Source organism: Lissotriton helveticus, chromosome 7 (genome assembly GCF_964261635.1).
Source record: "Lissotriton helveticus chromosome 7, aLisHel1.1, whole genome shotgun sequence".
NCBI lineage: Eukaryota > Metazoa > Chordata > Amphibia > Caudata > Salamandridae > Lissotriton > Lissotriton helveticus.
In genome coordinates this window covers 1,930,328,858-1,930,347,724 of record NC_136068.1, presented here as the reverse complement: position 1 = coordinate 1,930,347,724, position 18,867 = coordinate 1,930,328,858, and the positions used below count along the sequence as shown (strand labels likewise).

General features: G+C 49.9%; 1 protein-coding gene across 1 annotated transcript in view; it reads left to right on the top strand.

The window, feature by feature from the left end:
• LOC144767888 (uncharacterized) overlaps positions 1-18,867 on the top strand; it is a 71,709-nt gene that overhangs the window by 34,360 nt on the left and 18,482 nt on the right. Inside the window, exon 5 of the mRNA XM_078651239.1 lies at positions 16,082-16,180. Coding sequence (XP_078507365.1) covers positions 16,082-16,180 — 99 coding nt within the window. The remainder of the gene's footprint in view (positions 1-16,081; positions 16,181-18,867) is intronic.

The following is an 18,867-nucleotide window of genomic DNA, read 5'->3' as shown; positions in this document are numbered from 1 at the left end:
GCGTCTGGTGTAGAGAGATGCTTTGGGCCGGGGAAGGGTGCATGGCCACGGGCAGCGTCTGGTGTTGAGAGATGCTTTGGGCCGGGGAAGGGTGCATGGCCATGGGCAGCATCTGGTGTTGAGAGATGCTTTGGGCCGGGGAAGGGTGCATGGCCACGGGCAGCGTCTGGTGTTGCGAGATGCTTTGGGCCGGGGAAGGGTGCATGGTCACGGGCAGCGTCTGGTGTTGAGAGATGCTTTGGGCCAGCAAAGGGTGCACGGGCAGCGTCTGGTGTCGAGAGATGCTTTGGGCCGGGGAAGGGTGCATGGCCATGGGCAGCGTCTGGTGTCGAGAGATGCTTTGGGCCATGGAAGGGTGCATGTCCATGGGCAGCGTCTGGTGTCGAGAGATGCTTTGGGCCAGTGAAGGGTGCAGGGCCATGGGCAGCGTCTGGTGTAGAGAGATGCTTTGGGCCAGTGAAGGGTGCATGTCCATGGGCAGCGTCTGGTGTCGAGAGATGCTTTGGGCCAGTGAAGGGTGCAGGGCCATGGGCAGCGTCTGGTGTCGAGAGATGCTTTGGGCCGGGGAAGGGTGCATGGCCACGGGCAGCGTCTGGTGTCGAGAGATGCTTTGGGCCGGGGAAGGGTGCATGGCCACGGGCAGCGTCTGGTGTAGAGAGATGCTTTGGGCCGGGGAAGGGTGCATGGCCACGGGCAGCGTCTGGTGTCGAGAGATGCTTTGGGACGGGGAAGGGTGCATGGCCACGGGCAGCGTCTGGTGTCGAGAGATGCTTTGGGCCATGGAAGGGTGCATGGGCAGCGTCTGATGTAGAGAGAGATGGTTTGAGCCAGTGAAGGGTGCACAGGCAGCGTCTGGTGTGGAGAGATGCTTTGGGCCAGGGAAGGGGGCATGTCCATGGGCAGCGTCTGGTGTCGAGAGATGCTTTGGGCCGGGGAAGGGTGCATGGGCAGCGTCTGGTGTCGAGAGATGCTTTGGGCCAGTGAAGGGTGCAGGGCCATGGGCAGCGTCTGGTGTCGAGAGATGCTTTGGGCCAGTGAAGGGTGCATGGCCACGGGCAGCGTCTGGTGTCGAGAGATGCTTTGGGCCGGGGAAGGGTGCATGGCCACGGGCAGCGTCTGGTGTCGAGAGATGCTTTGGGCCGGGGAAGGGTGCATGGCCACGGGCAGCGTCTGGTGTAGAGAGATGCTTTGGGCCAGTGAAGGGTGCAGGGCCATGGGCAGAGTCTGGTGTGGAGAGATGCTTTGGGCCGGGGAAGGGTGCACGGGCAGCGTCTGGTGTGGAGAGATGCTTTGGGCCGGGGAAGGGTGCATGGCCACGGGCAGCGTCTGGTGTCGAGAGATGCTTTGGGCGGGGGAAGGGTGCATGGCCACGGGCAGCGTCTGGTGTAGAGAGATGCTTTGGGCCAGTGAAGGGTGCAGGGCCATGGGCAGAGTCTGGTGTCGAGAGATGCTTTGGGCCATGGAAGGGTTCATACCCACGGGCAGCGTCTGGTGTCCAGAGATGCTTTGGGCCGGGGAAGGGTGCAGGGCCATGGGCAGCGTCTGGTGTCAAGAGATGCTTTGGGTCAGGGAAGGGTGCATGAACTGGGCAGCGTCTGATGTAGAGAGAGATGGTTTGAGCCAGTGAAGGGTGCACAGGCAGCGTCTGGTGTGGAGAGATGCTTTGGACTGGGGAAGGGTGCATGACCACGGGCAGCGTCTGATGTAGAGAGTGATGGTTTGAGCCAGTGAAGGGTGCATGACCACGGGCAGCGTCTGGTGTCGAGAGATGCTTTGGGCCGGGGAAGGGTGCATGACCATGGACTTCGTCTGTACAGTCTGAAGCCTCAGTATGTTTTTTGAAACAGGCCCCCGGGTGGGCCAGGTCCCAGGGGAATTTTATTAAAAAAGGATAGGGCGCATGGGGCGCCCATCCAGAGGCTCATTGAGCCCTGGCGACCAACACCTCGCGTAGGGCTAATACAATAATTGTGCGGGGAGCTGCACGGACCTCTGCCCTCCATTGATCACCACCTCCTCCGGGCCAAAAGCAGATTTTGAATTGGGAGGATGGCCGTGCGCCCCTCCCTGTCCATATATGTTCCCGGGAACCCCAACCTCTCCGGGGCCAGGCCATGCATAACCGAGAAGGAGGGCTGTGTGACCCCCTTTCTGGAGCCATATATGACCCTATGGATCGCCGCGCCCTAGGGCTGGCTCCTGCTATGTCCCGGGGTGCCCACTCCAGGGACATAGCTGACAGCTCCTGCCAAACAAAAGCAAACAGTCTACTCTCAGCAAGCAGGAGCTGACAAAGTGCTCCCGTTTACTGGAAGCAGAGGTTTCATCTCTTTCCCCCCCACAGAAATGCAGGCAGGGGAAGAGATTAAACTATTGCTCCTTCATGTAGGGAGCTACATTTCCAGCAGCTCCCTGCATGCAGTAGCAGGAGGCTGGCTGGGACCACGGGGGCCTTGAGGCTCTCCCTTCAGTCCCTTAGCACACTGGGTGCCCTGGGTAAGCTCCGAGGCACCCAGGAAATCATGGCCGAGGCCTGGGGATGGGTCCCTGGGGCCAAAATCGGCTAGGGGAGGGGAGCTGCGCTTCCCCCCTTCCCATGCAATTGTGGCTGGGCCTTAGGAACTAGGTTCGAACTACCCAATTTTGCTGCCCTACTCGTGTTATAAGCTCTATACTAGAATTATTGCTGCCAGACTTAACTCCAAAAATACAAAAATTCATCTCACCCTGGCAACATGGCTTAATTTACAGACGAGATACCACAGTTCATACTAACTTGGCTGCCATATTAATTGACTAGGCAGAAACCACACATTCTGCTCTATTGTCCCCCTACTCCCCTACTTATATGGCTTATATATGGAGCCATTCATTTGTCTACTTCATGGCAATCCTGTAGTTGAACTGGTCTGGAATACACAACTGGGAATTAAACTCATGGCTTACATGGATGATTGTTAAATCATAAGCAGTACATGCTTTAATAATGCTTCGAGAGACTGCACGTTATTTGGTAATTTAACAGAATATAAACTGAATGTGCAGACAGCTGAAGTCATATTTGTAAATTCACAGACCTCTAACCAGGCTTATGAGGTGAATGCGTTGTTCGTCTATCGGAGTGCAGTCTCTTCTGTAGTGACTGTTACGAGGACGTTCTCTCTTGTCGTCACCTGGTGAGAGCAGAATCCTGAAGTATGCAAAAGTCCAAAATCCATAGCAGCACTCGCGCGCACACATACACACAGAGACACACACATCCATTCACAGACCCACTCAGTTATTGACTCACACACCCACTCAGAGACTCACACACCAAGTGAGGTATTAACACACTCACTTACAAACCCACAGATGCACACATGCACTCACTTACACATTCAGAGACTGATGCATCCACTCATAGATCCTCATTCACCCACTCTCAGACTTACTCAGATACTGATGCACCCACTGAAACACTAATGTATCCATTCACCCACTCACTCAGATACCCACACATGTACTCACAGACCAACTCCGAGTCATCCATACACTCATAGGCCCACTCAGACACTCATGCACCCACTCCTAGACACACTCAGACACTCTCACACCCCCTCACAAACCCACTCAGGTCTTCATGCAGTTACTCACAGAGCCACGGAGACACTCATGCACTCACTCACAGGCATACTCATACTCTCTCACACATACTCACAGACCTACTTAGAGACTTACTCACTGACTCACAGACCCACTCAGAGACTCACATACCCATTCTCAGACTCACAGACCCACTCAGAGACTCACACACCCTTTCACAGACCCACTCAGAGACTCAGGCTCCCACTCACAGATTCATTCAGACACTCATGTACTCACAGACTGACTTACACACTCATAGAGGCACTCACAAATCCACTCGGACACTCTCACACCCACTCATAGACTCACTCTGCCACTCATGCAACCGCTTAGACACCCACTCAGACACTCATGTATCCACTCACAGACCCACACAGCCACTCACACACCCATTCACAGACCCATACAGCACCTTACACCCACAAAACTACTCACACACCTATACAGCCATTCACACACACATTCTCAAAGGTTAGGAAATAAAATGTAAAAAAGGTTCAAAATTCCTTAAACAAAACCCAAACATTACAGGGATGTTATATTTAGGAATTAACATTAAAAACCTTAGAAATTCACTGAAAAAAACAAAGGTTACAGGGATGTTATAGTTAGGAAATAGAATTAAAGAAACCTTACAGATTCACTGAAAAGACCAAAGGTTACAAGGACGTTATAGTTAGGCTCAGATTTCACTCATACAAAACCAGTGAAATTCAACAGTTATAACTTACGCCCCCACAATACACTGCTTATGATCTTACATATTACATCACTCATCACATGGTCAGCGACATCACTGATGACATCTCAAATGACATTACTGTTGACATCATCCACAGGACCACTCACATATCCACTCACAGACCCACACAACCACTCATTCGCCCATTCACACACCTATACAATCAATCACATTCCCCCGCATTCATCCTTAGAGCCACTCACACACCCATTCACTCATCCATACAGTCACTCACTGTAGGAAGGTGGCTACCTGACTATGGTTACCCCAGATTTTTTTGCCTGTGTTTAGCTGGTTTTTGACTTAGTTGACCTGGTTCCCTGCTAATCAGGGCCCCAGGCCATCTGCTCTCTCTGTAAAATGGATTCCATGTACCCTAGGTACATACCACAATTGGAAATGGACTCCTTGTCAGCCCCTGTATAATGCACTATAGGTGCCCAGGGCATAGGGGCCACCAAGGCCTACCAGGGGCTGCAGCATATCTTTTGCCACCCCTGGCTGGTTCTTAAATTTACACAACTGGCTGATCACTCAGCTGGGGTAAGGTGGTGTAATCACCCCTTGCTTAGGTATAGTATACCTATATCTAAACCTATATCTGAACCTATATAAACCTGTGAGCCACTCCTATGGAAGGCCTCATCAATCCTGGAGGCAGAGTGCGTGGTTTAATGTGAGATGGAGCTCTAGCATGAGCTGAGCCTGTCTGCAGCCGTTGGGAACAAATCCCTAAGCTGTTTCAGGATAATGCCATACCGTATACTCTTAAGTGCATTATAATCCTCGCGGTTATATAGCAACTCTGGTTTGGCTTTATCAAAACATGTCGTGTAAGGTGTCATACGATTTGGAATACTATCCCCTCGCCAGTCCTGGCGACGGGGATAGCATTCCACCCCTCTAGAGGGGTAAGACATGTTACTTTACTTAAATGCGGTTAATTTCTAAAAGGGCCTCAGATCCACAAAATGGATGCTTCTGCCACAGACACAAGTCTGACCCCCTGAAGCTGACTGAAACTCAGCCCAAGGGGCCTGGACAAAGGGTTTCCTGTCGCAGGGCGGTGTTACAACCCCCCAGACAGGAGATAGTGGATTGTAGCAGGGAGGTTTGAAAGAAACCAGACACTGCCTGGGGAGCACAAGGCTACCCCTTGCATAATCCGGCCAAACCGGTTCTGGGGCACTCCAGCCCCCGTCCCAGCGCGGCCAGGATCAAAGGAAGGGGGTGTATCCACCCACTTCCTGGGTCCCACCCATAGGAGGGGACCTAGCAGGGAATCCAGCCCCCCAGATTCGAATAAGAGTGGGAGCAGTGCCAATGCACTTCAGATTATCCTGATGAAACATAAGAAACGAAACTCTGGACCCTTCGACATCCTACTCAACGTAGAAGACTGAAGAATCTCCCTTGTGGTCAAGGAGTGACCACCCTGTGCAAACAGGCACCATCCAGCCCTTGACGTCTGCTTTGTTGCAGTTCCCGCCGGAACTCGAGCGACAGAGATCGACGAGATCAAGCTTGCCTGCCTTCCAACAGCCCGATCCACAGTCCCTGCAGAGCTGAGACCCGTGGAGGCGACCGGAAGCGTGGGGCACGCCATCTTGGAAAGACCACGAGACGCTGACCGTGCAGCCCACGAGTGACCCTCGAAGCTGTACAACGGGGTTTGAGAAGCCCCAACCCTGAGCCACTCTTGCACCGAAGTGCAGCCCCCTACACTCGACGAGTGCTGCGTGGGGCCCTTCTGCTTCTTTTGGCTCACCGCATTGGCCAGTCCCTTGCCAGCTGGCTTGTGGCCCCTGTGCCGACGAAACTTGAAATTCGACTTGTGATTCTGGTTGCTCCAGATTTGCACCAGCTCCCCTGAAAAGGAGCCCCCACTCTGACCCTCCTGGTCCGAGTGAGAAGCAATCTTCCAGTTCCACGTGGATTGCTTTTGCCAAGTGTTGTTTGCTCCAATCTTGAAGCCAACAGCGCCGACGGCGAGAGCCTGCGTGGGACAGATCGTGACCTGCTCCTGGACTTCGTAGATGCCCCAGAGCCCACGTGACAGCGGAGAGAAGCTCCTCGACAACCACCTGATTGCGCCCGACATTGCCTGGTTCCGTCCTGGTTCCACCCTGGTCACTGCTGAGTGACCCAGACTCTGTCCCCTCTGCTTTCAGGTACTTTTCGACTCCAGTCCACCCTTGGACTCCACCGGACACTTCTCCTTCACCTCGCCTGCAGCCCTTTCAGCTCCAAGCACCAAGAGCCTGCGTGACGAAACCCGACTTAACTTCGACCCTGTGCACCCGCTTCCTGTGGGTGAGGTAACATTGCAACGCCGGTGTTCCCACACTGGTACACACCTCTAGGGTCTGTGTCTTAAGTTTTGTTCCTCTAGGTTCGACGGAAGTGTCCTTAAACTTTAACTTTGTAACTTTTACGCACCATTGGTTAACATTGATGCATGCATGCACTTTCTGCACTGCACCCGAATCCCGCGGGCTTTTCCCGACTTCAGCATTGCTTGTCCCGACTGCTCCCAGCGATTCCCTAGGCCCTAGGCCTAACCACTGATCGAATGGTCTCTCTTATACCATTTTTTTAGTATATGGTTTGAGTGGCCCCTTGGCCTCATCCAAAATTGTACAACTTTGTATGTTATACTGTGCTTTTGATTTAACGCTTGTGCCCCTTTATTCATAAAGAATACTGGGGATTGTTTTTAGTAATAAATACATATATTTTTTATAATATATACTTGTGTGGTGTCCTTTCATTTGATATTACAGGATTGTATGTGGTAAAACAGCTCGCTTAACACGACCTCTTAAGTTAAGCCTTTAGGCTGCTTAGTCCATGCTACCCCTAGGATAGCTTGTCTAATAAGGTTGACTTACAACCAGACACCATAAGGGTTGTTTGGACTGATACAAGGTGGTTCCAGAATTGGAAACATCATATATCAGGCCAACTTCTCACATTGGTGAGCAGCGGTGCGGATTTGAGCTTGCTGTTGTTTTACCATTGCAATCTTTTTATCAAATTGAAAGATCACATCAAGTACCTCTAGGTACATATAAATCAAAAGCTTAGCATATTTAAGTTCTACTGAACTTAGTAGTTGTAGATTAAAGGGATTAGCACACCCTGACTACAACTCACTAGCAAGGTGCAGTAGGGAAACACTTAGTGTAGGTAGGTGCATCTCTTACACCACACTAGAGTCATGTCTGACACAGGAAAAGCCTCAGGGTCTGTTCCTGTGACAGTTGACCTTACCCAGGCAACTTCCAGCTATGACAAACTAACCCACAAAGACTTGGTTGCCTTGGGCATCTCAAGAGGGTTAAAAAGGGGCAGAAGTCCCACCAGTCCTTCCCTGATAGCCATTCTAGAACAGGATGACTTGGAAAAGGCAAATGCAGTTCCCTTAGAATCAGGAGATGGAGTGGACCCCACAGCCACTGAGACCACCCCAGAGGAGGAAGAAGAGGAGGAGGACTCAGAGGTAGAGGACCCTGAAGATCAGGATCAAGGGGTTAACCAGGTTGTAGTTGCCAGGCTTAACCAGGCCAACTTAAACCTACTGGGAAATGGAGAGGGCCAGCACCTCCCCAGATCCCACCAGATCATTCTCCCAGGCAACAGAAGAGTGAGATCTCCATCAGGGGACTCTCATATTTCTAGTGCCTCAAGAGAATCTCAGAGAGGTATGACTGCCTCTCAGAAGATAGAGCATAAGGCCAGGATGAGAGCTGTCAAACTCCAAATATAGAGGGAGGAGGTAGCCCTGGCTCAAGCTAGACTTGCCTTGGCAAGAGAACAGAAAATGTGTGGCTTAGATGCCACTGGTGGCAGCAATATTCCTAAAGAGAAACCCAGGTCCTATGATAGTAGAAACCTGACAAAGATTGTGCCCCCCTACAAGGAAGGGGACGACATCCACAAATGGATGACTGCTCTTGAGAGAGCCTGCATGGTACAGCAGGTTCCTGAGGAACAGTGGGCAGCAATCTTATGGTACTCCTTTTCAGAGAAAGGGAGAGATAAGCTCCTCACTGTTAGACATGAGGATGCAAACAATTACAAAGTCCTGAAGAGTGTTCTGATAGATGGGTTTGGCTTAACCACTGAACAGTACAGGTTGAAGTTCAGAGATACCCAGAAGACACAGACTCAGGACTGGACTGATTTTGTAGATTGTGCTACTAAGGCTCTGGAGGGTTGGCTACATGGCAGCAAAGTACGTGACTTTACAGGATTGTATAATTTGATTATGAGGGAGCAGATCCTAAGTAATTGTCAGAACCAGCTCTTACACCAGCACCTGGTGGACTCAGATTTGACCTCTCCCCAAGAATTGGGAAAGAGGGCAGATAAATGGGTCAGAACCAGGATTAGGCCTAAGAATCAGGACAGTAACCAGAAGAAGGAGTCTACCAAGCCTCAAGATAAGGGTGGGGATAAAAGTAAAGAAAAGACTTCCCCAGGGCCCCAAAACTCCAAGAATGGGGGTGGGTCCCAAGACACTTCCTCAACTGAGAAAAAGCCTTATTGTTATGCCTGTAAACAGGTTGGGCATTACAAAACAGACAGCTGTTGTCCCAAGAATAACAATAAAGAGAATATACCTCCAAAGCCAGTTCCAACACCTCCTGTTACTGTCAGCAGTAATCCCCCAGGAAGTGGGAGCACACCCAGGAATCTGGGTGGGTTTACTTTTGGAGCACAGGTGGACCCTGGCCTATCCAGGTCCCCATCACCCAATAATCTTGTTTATGAGACTGGCATGGGGTTTGCAAACTTCTCTGATTGCCCAAATACTTTGAGCAAATATAGACAAGAACCCATCATCAATGGTTTGAAAGTTGAAGCCTTTAGAGATACAGGGGCTAGCATCACCATGGTGGCTGACTGTATAGTCCCCTCTAAGCAACTTTTACCAGGTGCCACATACCAGGTAACAAACATTGATGGAATCCAAACAAATCATCCCATGGCAGTAGTAAGTCTCGCCTGGGGAGGTGTCACTGGCCCAAAGAGAGTGGCAGTGTCATCAAACTTGCCTGTAGAATTCCTACTTGGTAATGATTTAGAAATCTCAGCCAGGGCTGAGGTTGAACAGGAAACCCATTCTAGAATGGTAAATTCCAATGGAAAGGTTAGTGGGGCTGTAATGGCTACAGCCCCAATTCAAGATGGCCTCCCTGAAAAGGTTGGTAGGGCCGAGCAACTCTCTGCCCCATCTTTAGCAAAAGCTCTTCCTGAACAGAATAGCAAAGCTGTTATGATAACAGCAGAAACCCAAACTGAGTCCCCTCCTGAAAAGGTTGGTGGGGCTGTGATGGCCACAGCCCAAACTCAAACTGATATGTGCGTTGTGAAACCTGAAATGATGGATAACTCCACACTAACTGAGAGCACAGAGGAGGATGAGAAATCTCCCCCTCACCAGACTTTAGGAATGGATCAGCCTCCTCAGGGAACTGATCTTACCCCTGATGAAGGAACTGCCCCAGAGGTGGTTGGGCCTAGCCTGACAGAGCCTCTGATGTCAGTGGACCCTTCTCAGGTGGGACCCAGTCTGGAGCAGGTAACCTGCCCCTCTCTACCTTGCCTTAGTCAGCCCAGGGCTGCAGAGGACAAGAAGGACAGTGAGATCCAGAGGGCCCCCTATCAAATAAAGCACCCCCATCAACAGATTAGGGGCACCAAAACTAGTAGCCCTAGTGAGGTGAAAACTTTAAAAACTCCTGAGGGAGCCAGCCTTAAAAATAGTTAGGGACCTCCCACAAATGGATTCTGTTGGGCACAGCCAAACCTGGGACCCAAAGGGCCCAAACCTGAACTGTCCCTCCAGCAAGCCAAACAGAGGGACCCAGCCTCCAGCTTTAGGTAGCCAGAGGTTGACCTTGAGAGCACAGTGCAACTCAGTTGAAGAAAGAAAGGCACACATGGTGGAAGATAATTGGAGGAAGCTGAGCCCTAAATTAGTGGAGCCTCACTTCAATACTCCATATCCAAACCAGCCTTCAACTTTGCATAAACACACCCACGGTAGTGATTCCCTATGGTGGAGACCCTCTAATACCCCAAGGGTGAGGGACTGCTTAGTGGACCATGAGACAGGGGGTACCCATGCTAGTGCAGGTACTTCCTTATATGGCCACTCAGGCAATATAGGCTTACCTGGCCAAGGATAGCCTTATCTCCTTTCGTTTGGGGGGGGGGGGTTATGTAGGAAGGTGGCTACCTGACTATGGTTACCCCAGATTTTTTTGCCTTGTGTTTAGCTGGTTTTTGACTTAGTTGGCCTGGTTCCCTGCTAATCAGGGCCCCAGGCTATCTGCTCTCTCTGTAAAATGGATTCCATGTACCCTAGGTACATACCACGATTGGAAATGGACTCCTTGTCAGCCCCTGTACCATGCACTATAGGTGCCCAGGGCATAGGTGCCACCAAGGCCTACCAGGGGCTGCAGCATATCTTTTGCCACCCCTGGCTGGTTCTTAAATTGACACAACTGGCTGATCACTCAGCTGGGGCAAGGTGGTGTAATCACCCCTTGCTTAGATATAGTATACCTATATCTAAACCTATATCTGGACACATATAAACCTGTGAGCCACTCCTATGGAAGGCCTCATCAATCCTGGAGGCAGAGTGCGTGGTTTAATGTGAGATGGAGCTCTAGCATGAGCTGAGCCTGTCTGCAGCCGTTGGGAACAAATCCCTAAGCTGTTTCAGGATAATGCCATACCGTATACTCTTAAGTGCATTATAATCCTCGCGGTTATATAGCAACTCTGATTTGGCTTTATCAAAACATGTCGTGTAAGGTGTCATACGATTTGGAATACTATCCCCTCGCCAGTTCTGGCGACGGGGATAGCATTCCACCCCTCTAGAGGGGTAAGACATGTTACTTTACTTAAATGCGGTTAATTTCTAAAAGGGCCTCAGATCCACAAAATGGATGCTTCTGCCACAGACACAAGTCTGACCCCCTGAAGCTGACTGAAACTCAGCCCAAGGGGCCTGGACAAAGGGTTTCCTGTCGCAGGGCGGTGTTACAACCCCCCAGACAGGAGATAGTGGATTGTAGCAGGGAGGTTTGAAAGAAACCAGACACTGCCTGGGGAGCACAAGGCTACCCCTTGCATAATCCGGCCAAACCGGTTCTGGGGCACTCCAGCCCCCGTCCCAGCGCGGCCAGGATCAAAGGAAGGGGGTGTATCCACCCACTTCCTGGGTCCCACCCATAGGAAGGGACCTAGCAGGTAATCCAGCCCCCCAGATTCGAATAAGAGTGGGAGCAGTGCCAATGCACTTCAGATTATCCTGATGAAACATAAGAAACGAAACTCTGGACCCTTCGACATCCTACTCAACGTAGAAGACTGAAGAATCTCCCTTGTGGTCAAGGAGTGACCACCCTGTGCAAACAGGCACCATCCAGCCCTTGACGTCTGCTTTGTTGCAGTTCCCGCCGGAACTCGAGCGACAGAGATCGACGAGATCAAGCTTGCCTGCCTTCTAACAGCCCGATCCACAGTCCCTGCAGAGCTGAGACCCGTGGAGGCGACCGGAAGCGTGGGGCACGCCATCTTGGAAAGACCACGAGACGCTGACCGTGCAGCCCACGAGTGACCCTCGAAGCTGTACAACGGGGTTTGAGAAGCCCCAACCCTGAGCCACTCTTGCACCGAAGTGCAGCCCCCTACACTCGACGAGTGCTGCGTGGGGCCCTTCTGCTTCTTTTGGCTCACCGCGTTGGCCAGTCCCTTGCCAGCTGGCTTGTGGCCCCTGTGCCGACGAAACTTGAAATTCGACTTGTGATTCTGGTTGCTCCAGATTTGCACCAGCTCCCCTGAAAAGGAGCCCCCACTCTGACCCTCCTGGTCCGAGTGAGAAGCAATCTTCCAGTTCCGCGTGGATTGCTTTTGCCAAGTGTTGTTTGCTCCAATCTTGAAGCCGACAGCGCCGATGGCGAGAGCCTGCGTGGGACAGATCGTGACCTGCTCCTGGACTTCGTAGATGCCCCAGAGCCCACGTGACAGCGGAGAGAAGCTCCTCGACAACCACCTGATTGCGCCCGACATTGCCTGGTTCCGTCCTGGTTCCACCCTGGTCACTGCTGAGTGACCCAGACTCTGTCCCCTCTGCTTTCAGGTACTTTTCGACTCCAGTCCACCCTTGGACTCCACCGGACACTTCTCCTTCACCTCGCCTGCAGCCCTTTCAGCTTCAAGCACCAAGAGCCTGCGTGACGAAACCCGACGCCACTTCGACCCTGTGCACCCGCTTCCTGTGGGTGAGGTAACATTGCAACGCCGGTGTTCCCACACTGGTACACACCTCTAGGGTCTGTGTCTTAAGTTTTGTTCCTCTAGGTTCGACGGAAGTGTCCTTAAACTTTAACTTTGTAACTTTTACGCACCATTGGTTAACATTGATGCATGCATGCACTTTCTGCACTGCACCCGAATCCCGCGGGCTTTCCCCGACTTCAGCATTGCTTGTCCCGACTGCTCCCAGCGATTCCCTAGGCCCTAGGCCTAACCACTGATCGAATGGTCTCTCTTATACCATTTTTTTAGTATATGGTTTGAGTGGCCCCTTGGCCTCATCCAAAATTGTACAACTTTGTATGTTATACTGTGCTTTTGATTTAACGCTTGTGCCCCTTTATTCATAAAGAATACTGGGGATTGTTTTTAGTAATAAATACATATATTTTTATAATATATACTTGTGTGGTGTCCTTTCATTTGATATTGCAGGATTGTATGTGGTAAAACAGCTCGCTTAACACGACCTCTTAAGTTAAGCCTTTAGGCTGCTTAGTCCATGCTACCCCTAGGATAGCTTGTCTAATAAGGTTGACTTACAACCAGACACCATAAGGGTTGTTTGGACTGATACAAGGTGGTTCCAGAATTGGAAACATCATATATCAGGCCAACTTCTCACACTCACCGAGCCATTCACTTACCCATACAGCCACATACACACTCAGTCATACACTCACTCACCCACTTATACACCCATACAGCCACCCACCCACATACACAGGCACTCATCCATATAGGCACTCACACATACACTCACTCACCCACACAGCCTATGACTTACCCACTCACTCACTTACATTCACACCCAGCCTCACACCCATAACACCACTCACACACTAACTTACAAACCCATACAACTACTCACACATCTACTCACAAGCCCACTCATACTTTATTTTTATTTATTTAAAGAGTTGTATATAGCGCTTGCTAGACCCGAAGGTATCGGAGCGCTTTACATGAGAATCAAGTATGTAGCAGAAAAACATCAACAATTATACAATACATCAAAAAATAGGCAATACATTAGGAGAGGAGAGAAAGGAGAGAGAAAAGTAGTGGAGGGGGCAGGGGAGGTGAGAAAGGGAGGATAAGGGAAGAGACAACCAGGAGAGACGAAAGAAAGTCTATCTAAAGATATTTCCTTCCGATGATGTTAAAATCTACTCCCTGGTCCGAAGCAATTCAGGGCGAGCCTCGTTGTCGGAATCTAGGTTACAGGTAATTTGCCAGGAAAAGACCGCAGACCACATCCAGGCGGTGGCAATCCTCACTGCTGCGGTGTCGAGCAAAGGGGTGGGCGTACGGGCATAGACGGGGATATTCACAAAAAAGTGATCCCTAGCCCCGGAGCTAATTCGCAGAGCTCCAGCCCAGTGGCTCACACCCCATACAACCACTCACACACCCGTACAACCATCACATACCCACTTACAAACCCATACAACCACTCACACACTCACTCACACACGGACACACAGAATGAATCATCCACTCATATAATATATGTTAGAAGTAGTATTACCCATTAGTAGTACACCTAATATGCTACTTTATTTTTTTTGTATTCGCTTAGTATATAGGTTTAACAATAAAAACTCTTAGAAAAGACTTACACTCACTGGATGATGTCATCAGTGATGTCACTAATAATGTCTCTGACCATGTCAGGAGTGATGTAATATGTGAGGTCATAAGCAGTGCATTGCGGGGGCAAAAGTTATAGTAAGCTCAGGTAACTATAACTGCTGAATTCACGGGTTTTGTACGAGTGAAATTTGACCTTAACTACAACGTCCATGTAACCTTTAGTTTTTACAGTGAAATATATATATATATATATATATATATATATATATATATATATATATATATATATTTCAATATTCCTCCTGCTGTTACCTAGACACTTTTACAGTGTCTGTCATTTACTCTTAAGGAATGAATGAGAGATAATGTCTAGACAAGTACACTATCCGTAGAGTTTCTTGGTGCCAGTCATCTTGCGTGACCTTGATAAAATAAGGGTGATTTTATGTTTCAGAAAGACATTCAAGGATGGTATTTCTTGTAACACCGTACAAAGGGGTGGTGGTCCCCTTTAACAACAGAGCCCTCCACGCCTGCTCTTAAGTTTTACTCGAGAGTAGTCATGAGAAGTGGTGGTATGAGCTCCATAAGTTTAAGATAAGGTGATAACGTAAGTCTGTTTCAACCTAAATTACTCCTGACCCAGAAGCCGGTGCAGCTGTCTATGGGCCTGAAACGCTTGATCTCTCCCTTCAGATGGTATCCTCTCCCCTTTCAAACCATTAGATTTTGCGTGCCGGAGGGCAGCGTATCAGCTTTTATAATTGTCATGACTCAAATTTAATTGCTGGAAACAGCTAACAAAGATGGACCCTATCTGGGCAGCAGTTTCACATCTGCATCCAAGTGACAACCTTAGTTTTTCATCTTTTCGACCCATGTGAGGGATAGAGTAATGTGTTAGAAATAGAATGAGAGACTATAATCCTATGTTTAATATCAAAATCATCATTGCTTTCCACACCATCATGTCATTTTACTTTTATGTGGTATGTAGTTCACCTTTAGTGCCAAAAAGAAATATTGAGGTAATTAAATAAAATACTCTTATCCTAGAGAATTAATCTAATTTTAAAATTGAATTTGTTATTTTTTTATTATTATATATGATACCTTTACGTTAGCCCTGATGGAAATCCAAATATAACGAATGAAGAGTGTTTAAATTTATAAATGAAATTACATTTCAGTTCTTTTTTTAAAACAACGATACCTTGCCGTAACTCTTACAAGAAAACTAAAGCTTACCCTCTCAGACAATTATAAATATTTTCTCAACATTATTAAACAAATATAAAAATGTGTAATGTATTTATTGTATTTTAAATTACTACTAATCAGTGGTCCCATAAAGTTTATGCTAATCTTAGCCTTTCATATGGTAACTATTTTGTTCGAATACTAAATGTACTTTTAAAAATATTTAACACCATATTATAATGCCCTTTTTACCCTTCAACGAGGGAATGGTGTATAGGACGATGAGAAATGAAGTAATGATGTTAAAGGGTAATTGTCACAGGAGATTATCTTGGAGTGCTACAAGGTGCCTTCTCTTTCAGGATAGTGTACAGCAGTAAGGATGCTCAGTCTCCTTTAGGAAGCATTTAAGAGGAGAATTATAATACCCCCCTCTTTCCAACCAACATGTAGCTGTTTTTTAAACAAACTAATGTTGGGTGGTATTTGATTACAGGCCAGCAACTGATTTCTGAAGATGTCATACATATTTCCTCATGTTTCATCTTTTTTATATTCTTTTGTATATAACAGGACTCGAGGTTACTTCATTCCATATAAGAGACGGGGCAGTCGATTCTTGCATGGATCAAGGGATCATTAAAAGAAGAGAAAGTAGGAGGAATTCCTCCGGTGAGTAGAAGGTGCAAAGAAGTATGAAATGTTTACTTGGTGCATTCTCGCCTTCCCGGAATCAACATTCTTGTGTGCCTTCTGTATAAGTACACCCAGAATTCACCATTGATGAGCCAGTGGGATCTGCACGTTTTAACAGAGAGCCCAAACTCTTTCAAATCCTAGAATTGTATTTATTTATTTTAAGGTTTTATAGAGCGCAAACCAGACCCGTGATGGTATCAGAACCCTTAACAGGTTTGAGGGTGGCATACAAAGCGTTAGGAAGGGAGGGAAACAGTTGGGTACGATGGGGGATACAATATACATTATAGAAGAAAAACACGTAGTTTAAAGTCCAGGCTACAAGCAGGATAAAAAGATAGCACCAGAAAGAAACTTATAACACAAGGGCTGCAGTCTCAAGTCTTGGGTGGGATGCCCAGGGGTGCAGTATTAGGTATCCTTCGCAGAGCAGTGGATGATGTCAAGGAGGAGGGTGGAAACAAGCCGCTATGGTGATTGCCATCAGATGAGGTATTTGCCAATTAAGAAGGTTTTGGGTTCCTTTTTGGGTTTCGCCTGCCGAAAGGCTGCGCTCTGCGCAGCTTTTCAGCGCAGGTGAAATCCTATGTCGACACTAAGCACTTCGGGAACGTCCCCCGGCTCTCATTGGCTAGCTCCATAAATGGAGGCTAGCCATTGAGTGCCGGATCTGTCCGTCAAGGCCGGACCAGATTCGGGGGCGTTCCCGAGATTTTTTCCCAGGGCGGAGTTACGTTTTTTCCCGTTCCCTCCCCTCCCGCCCCCTCCGTGTGCCTCCCCGCCCCCTCGCTGTCCTGTGCACGTTTTCCGCCTCCCTCCCGCCGTCCGTGTCCTCTCCCGCCCTCCTCCCGCCGTCCGTGTCCTCTCCCGCCCTCCGTGTCCTCTCCCGCCCTCCTCCCGCCCTCCGTGTCCTCTCCCGCCCTCCTCCCGCCGACCGTGTCCTCTCCCGCCCTCCTCCCGCCGTCCGTGTCCTCTCCCGCCCTCCTCCCACCGACCGTGTCCTCTCCCGCCCTCCTCCCTGCATGAACCGCTCGTAGGCTATTTAACAAACTATATAAGCGCATTGGTTTGAACACAAGCTTGGTTAAACTTCGACAAACAGGGCCGCTCCGGCGTGCCAGGACGGAGGCACTTAAGTCTGCTTTGGTTGAAGGACGCACTTAGGGCTGCGCTCTCTCTCGTCTCAGACTGGATGCAATAAAAGCCCCCCGGGCTGGGGGCCCTGTCCTATCCTGGGGTCTTGCCTCCAACGGGGGCCTCTTCGAATTCTTAAAAAGGATCCTCTCAGCTCGGAGTCCCCCTCCATAACCTGGCCTCTCAGCGGCGCCAGGCTCGGTGTCTCCGTCCCCTGCTCCATAACGGGGCCTCTCAGCGGCGCCAGGCTCGGTGTATCCATCCCCTGTTCCATAACCTGGCCTCTCAGTGGTGCCAGGCTCGGTGTTTCCATCCCCTGCTGCTCCATAAACTGGCCTCTCAGCGGCGCCAGGCTCCTCAGCGGGTGTGTCTGTAGTGATGTGTCTCTGCTATGAAGGGCTCACTGCCCCTGTCCGTTGATCCATGTGGGGCCCTGAGCAGTGCCCAAGAGAGGCCTGAAAGGAGTCTCCGATGCCCCCCGAGGCCTCTCATTGGGAAGGGTCGGCAGTGCGCGAGCAGGTGACGTCAGCTCATCAGGACCACGGGGTGTCGGCCCTGGATCTGCAGCCCCCGCGGCTCAGGGGACTGACTACCCTGCCCCCTCCCCCCCGGGTCTCAAGGAAGGTGTACGTGTGAACCCCCCCGCTGTGATGACGCAATCCTTCCTCCGTTTCAAACGGCCTGCATCTTTAAAGTGCTGTCTGCTGTGGGTTGTGCGGTTCGGAGCCGCCTTTATGTCCTGCGCTTTGCAGCACCTCGAAGTCCCTCATTCGCCTTCGGGGCGCTAGAAACGGAATGTTCTGCCTGTATCTTGGCATGCCTGCTATGTCTGTCTCCAGAGTTGTTTTTGCATTTGTAACTCAACTTGTAAATTATGGGCACATTTCTGTGCGTTTCATTTGCTGCGCTCAAGACGCCAATCAAGGTTATACTTTGTCGAATTTGTACAATTCTCGGATGCGTGGTTTTGTGTCAGTTCATTTTTATCCCGATTTGACGCGGATGTGAGGCGCACAATTAATCGTTACAAGGCGCTTTGAGTAATATGCTTTGTTTGCATCATGGCTGTCAGGTGCCGCCTCATTCGCCCCCGTGGGTCTCACACCACTGCTGGACGCCTGCTTCACGTCCATCGCACTCAATTAAATTAACACCCAACCCCGACCCCCTCTGGCCGTGACTGCTTATCGCTTCAATGGACACTACCGAATTTGAGTTATGGATGTAATGTGTATGCGGGTCCGACTCCTGCCTCATGCGGAACGAGCGGGCGTGTGCCTCACAGTTCTCTTATTGGCTGCAATGATTGTTGTGCAACGTGTAATTATGGAAGCGCAGGTCGTTCTCGCACCTCAGGCTGCCACGCAGTATGTGATCCCACGATGGACCCGACACCACCGGCCCCCTTGCGAACTTGCTGCCTGGGCAATAGCCGATAGTAATGGTAATTATGGCCGAGCTTGCGCGTCCTTGGTGGCTGCAACCTGACTCAACCACAGCCAGCGCGTGTGCAGCAGCAGCTGATG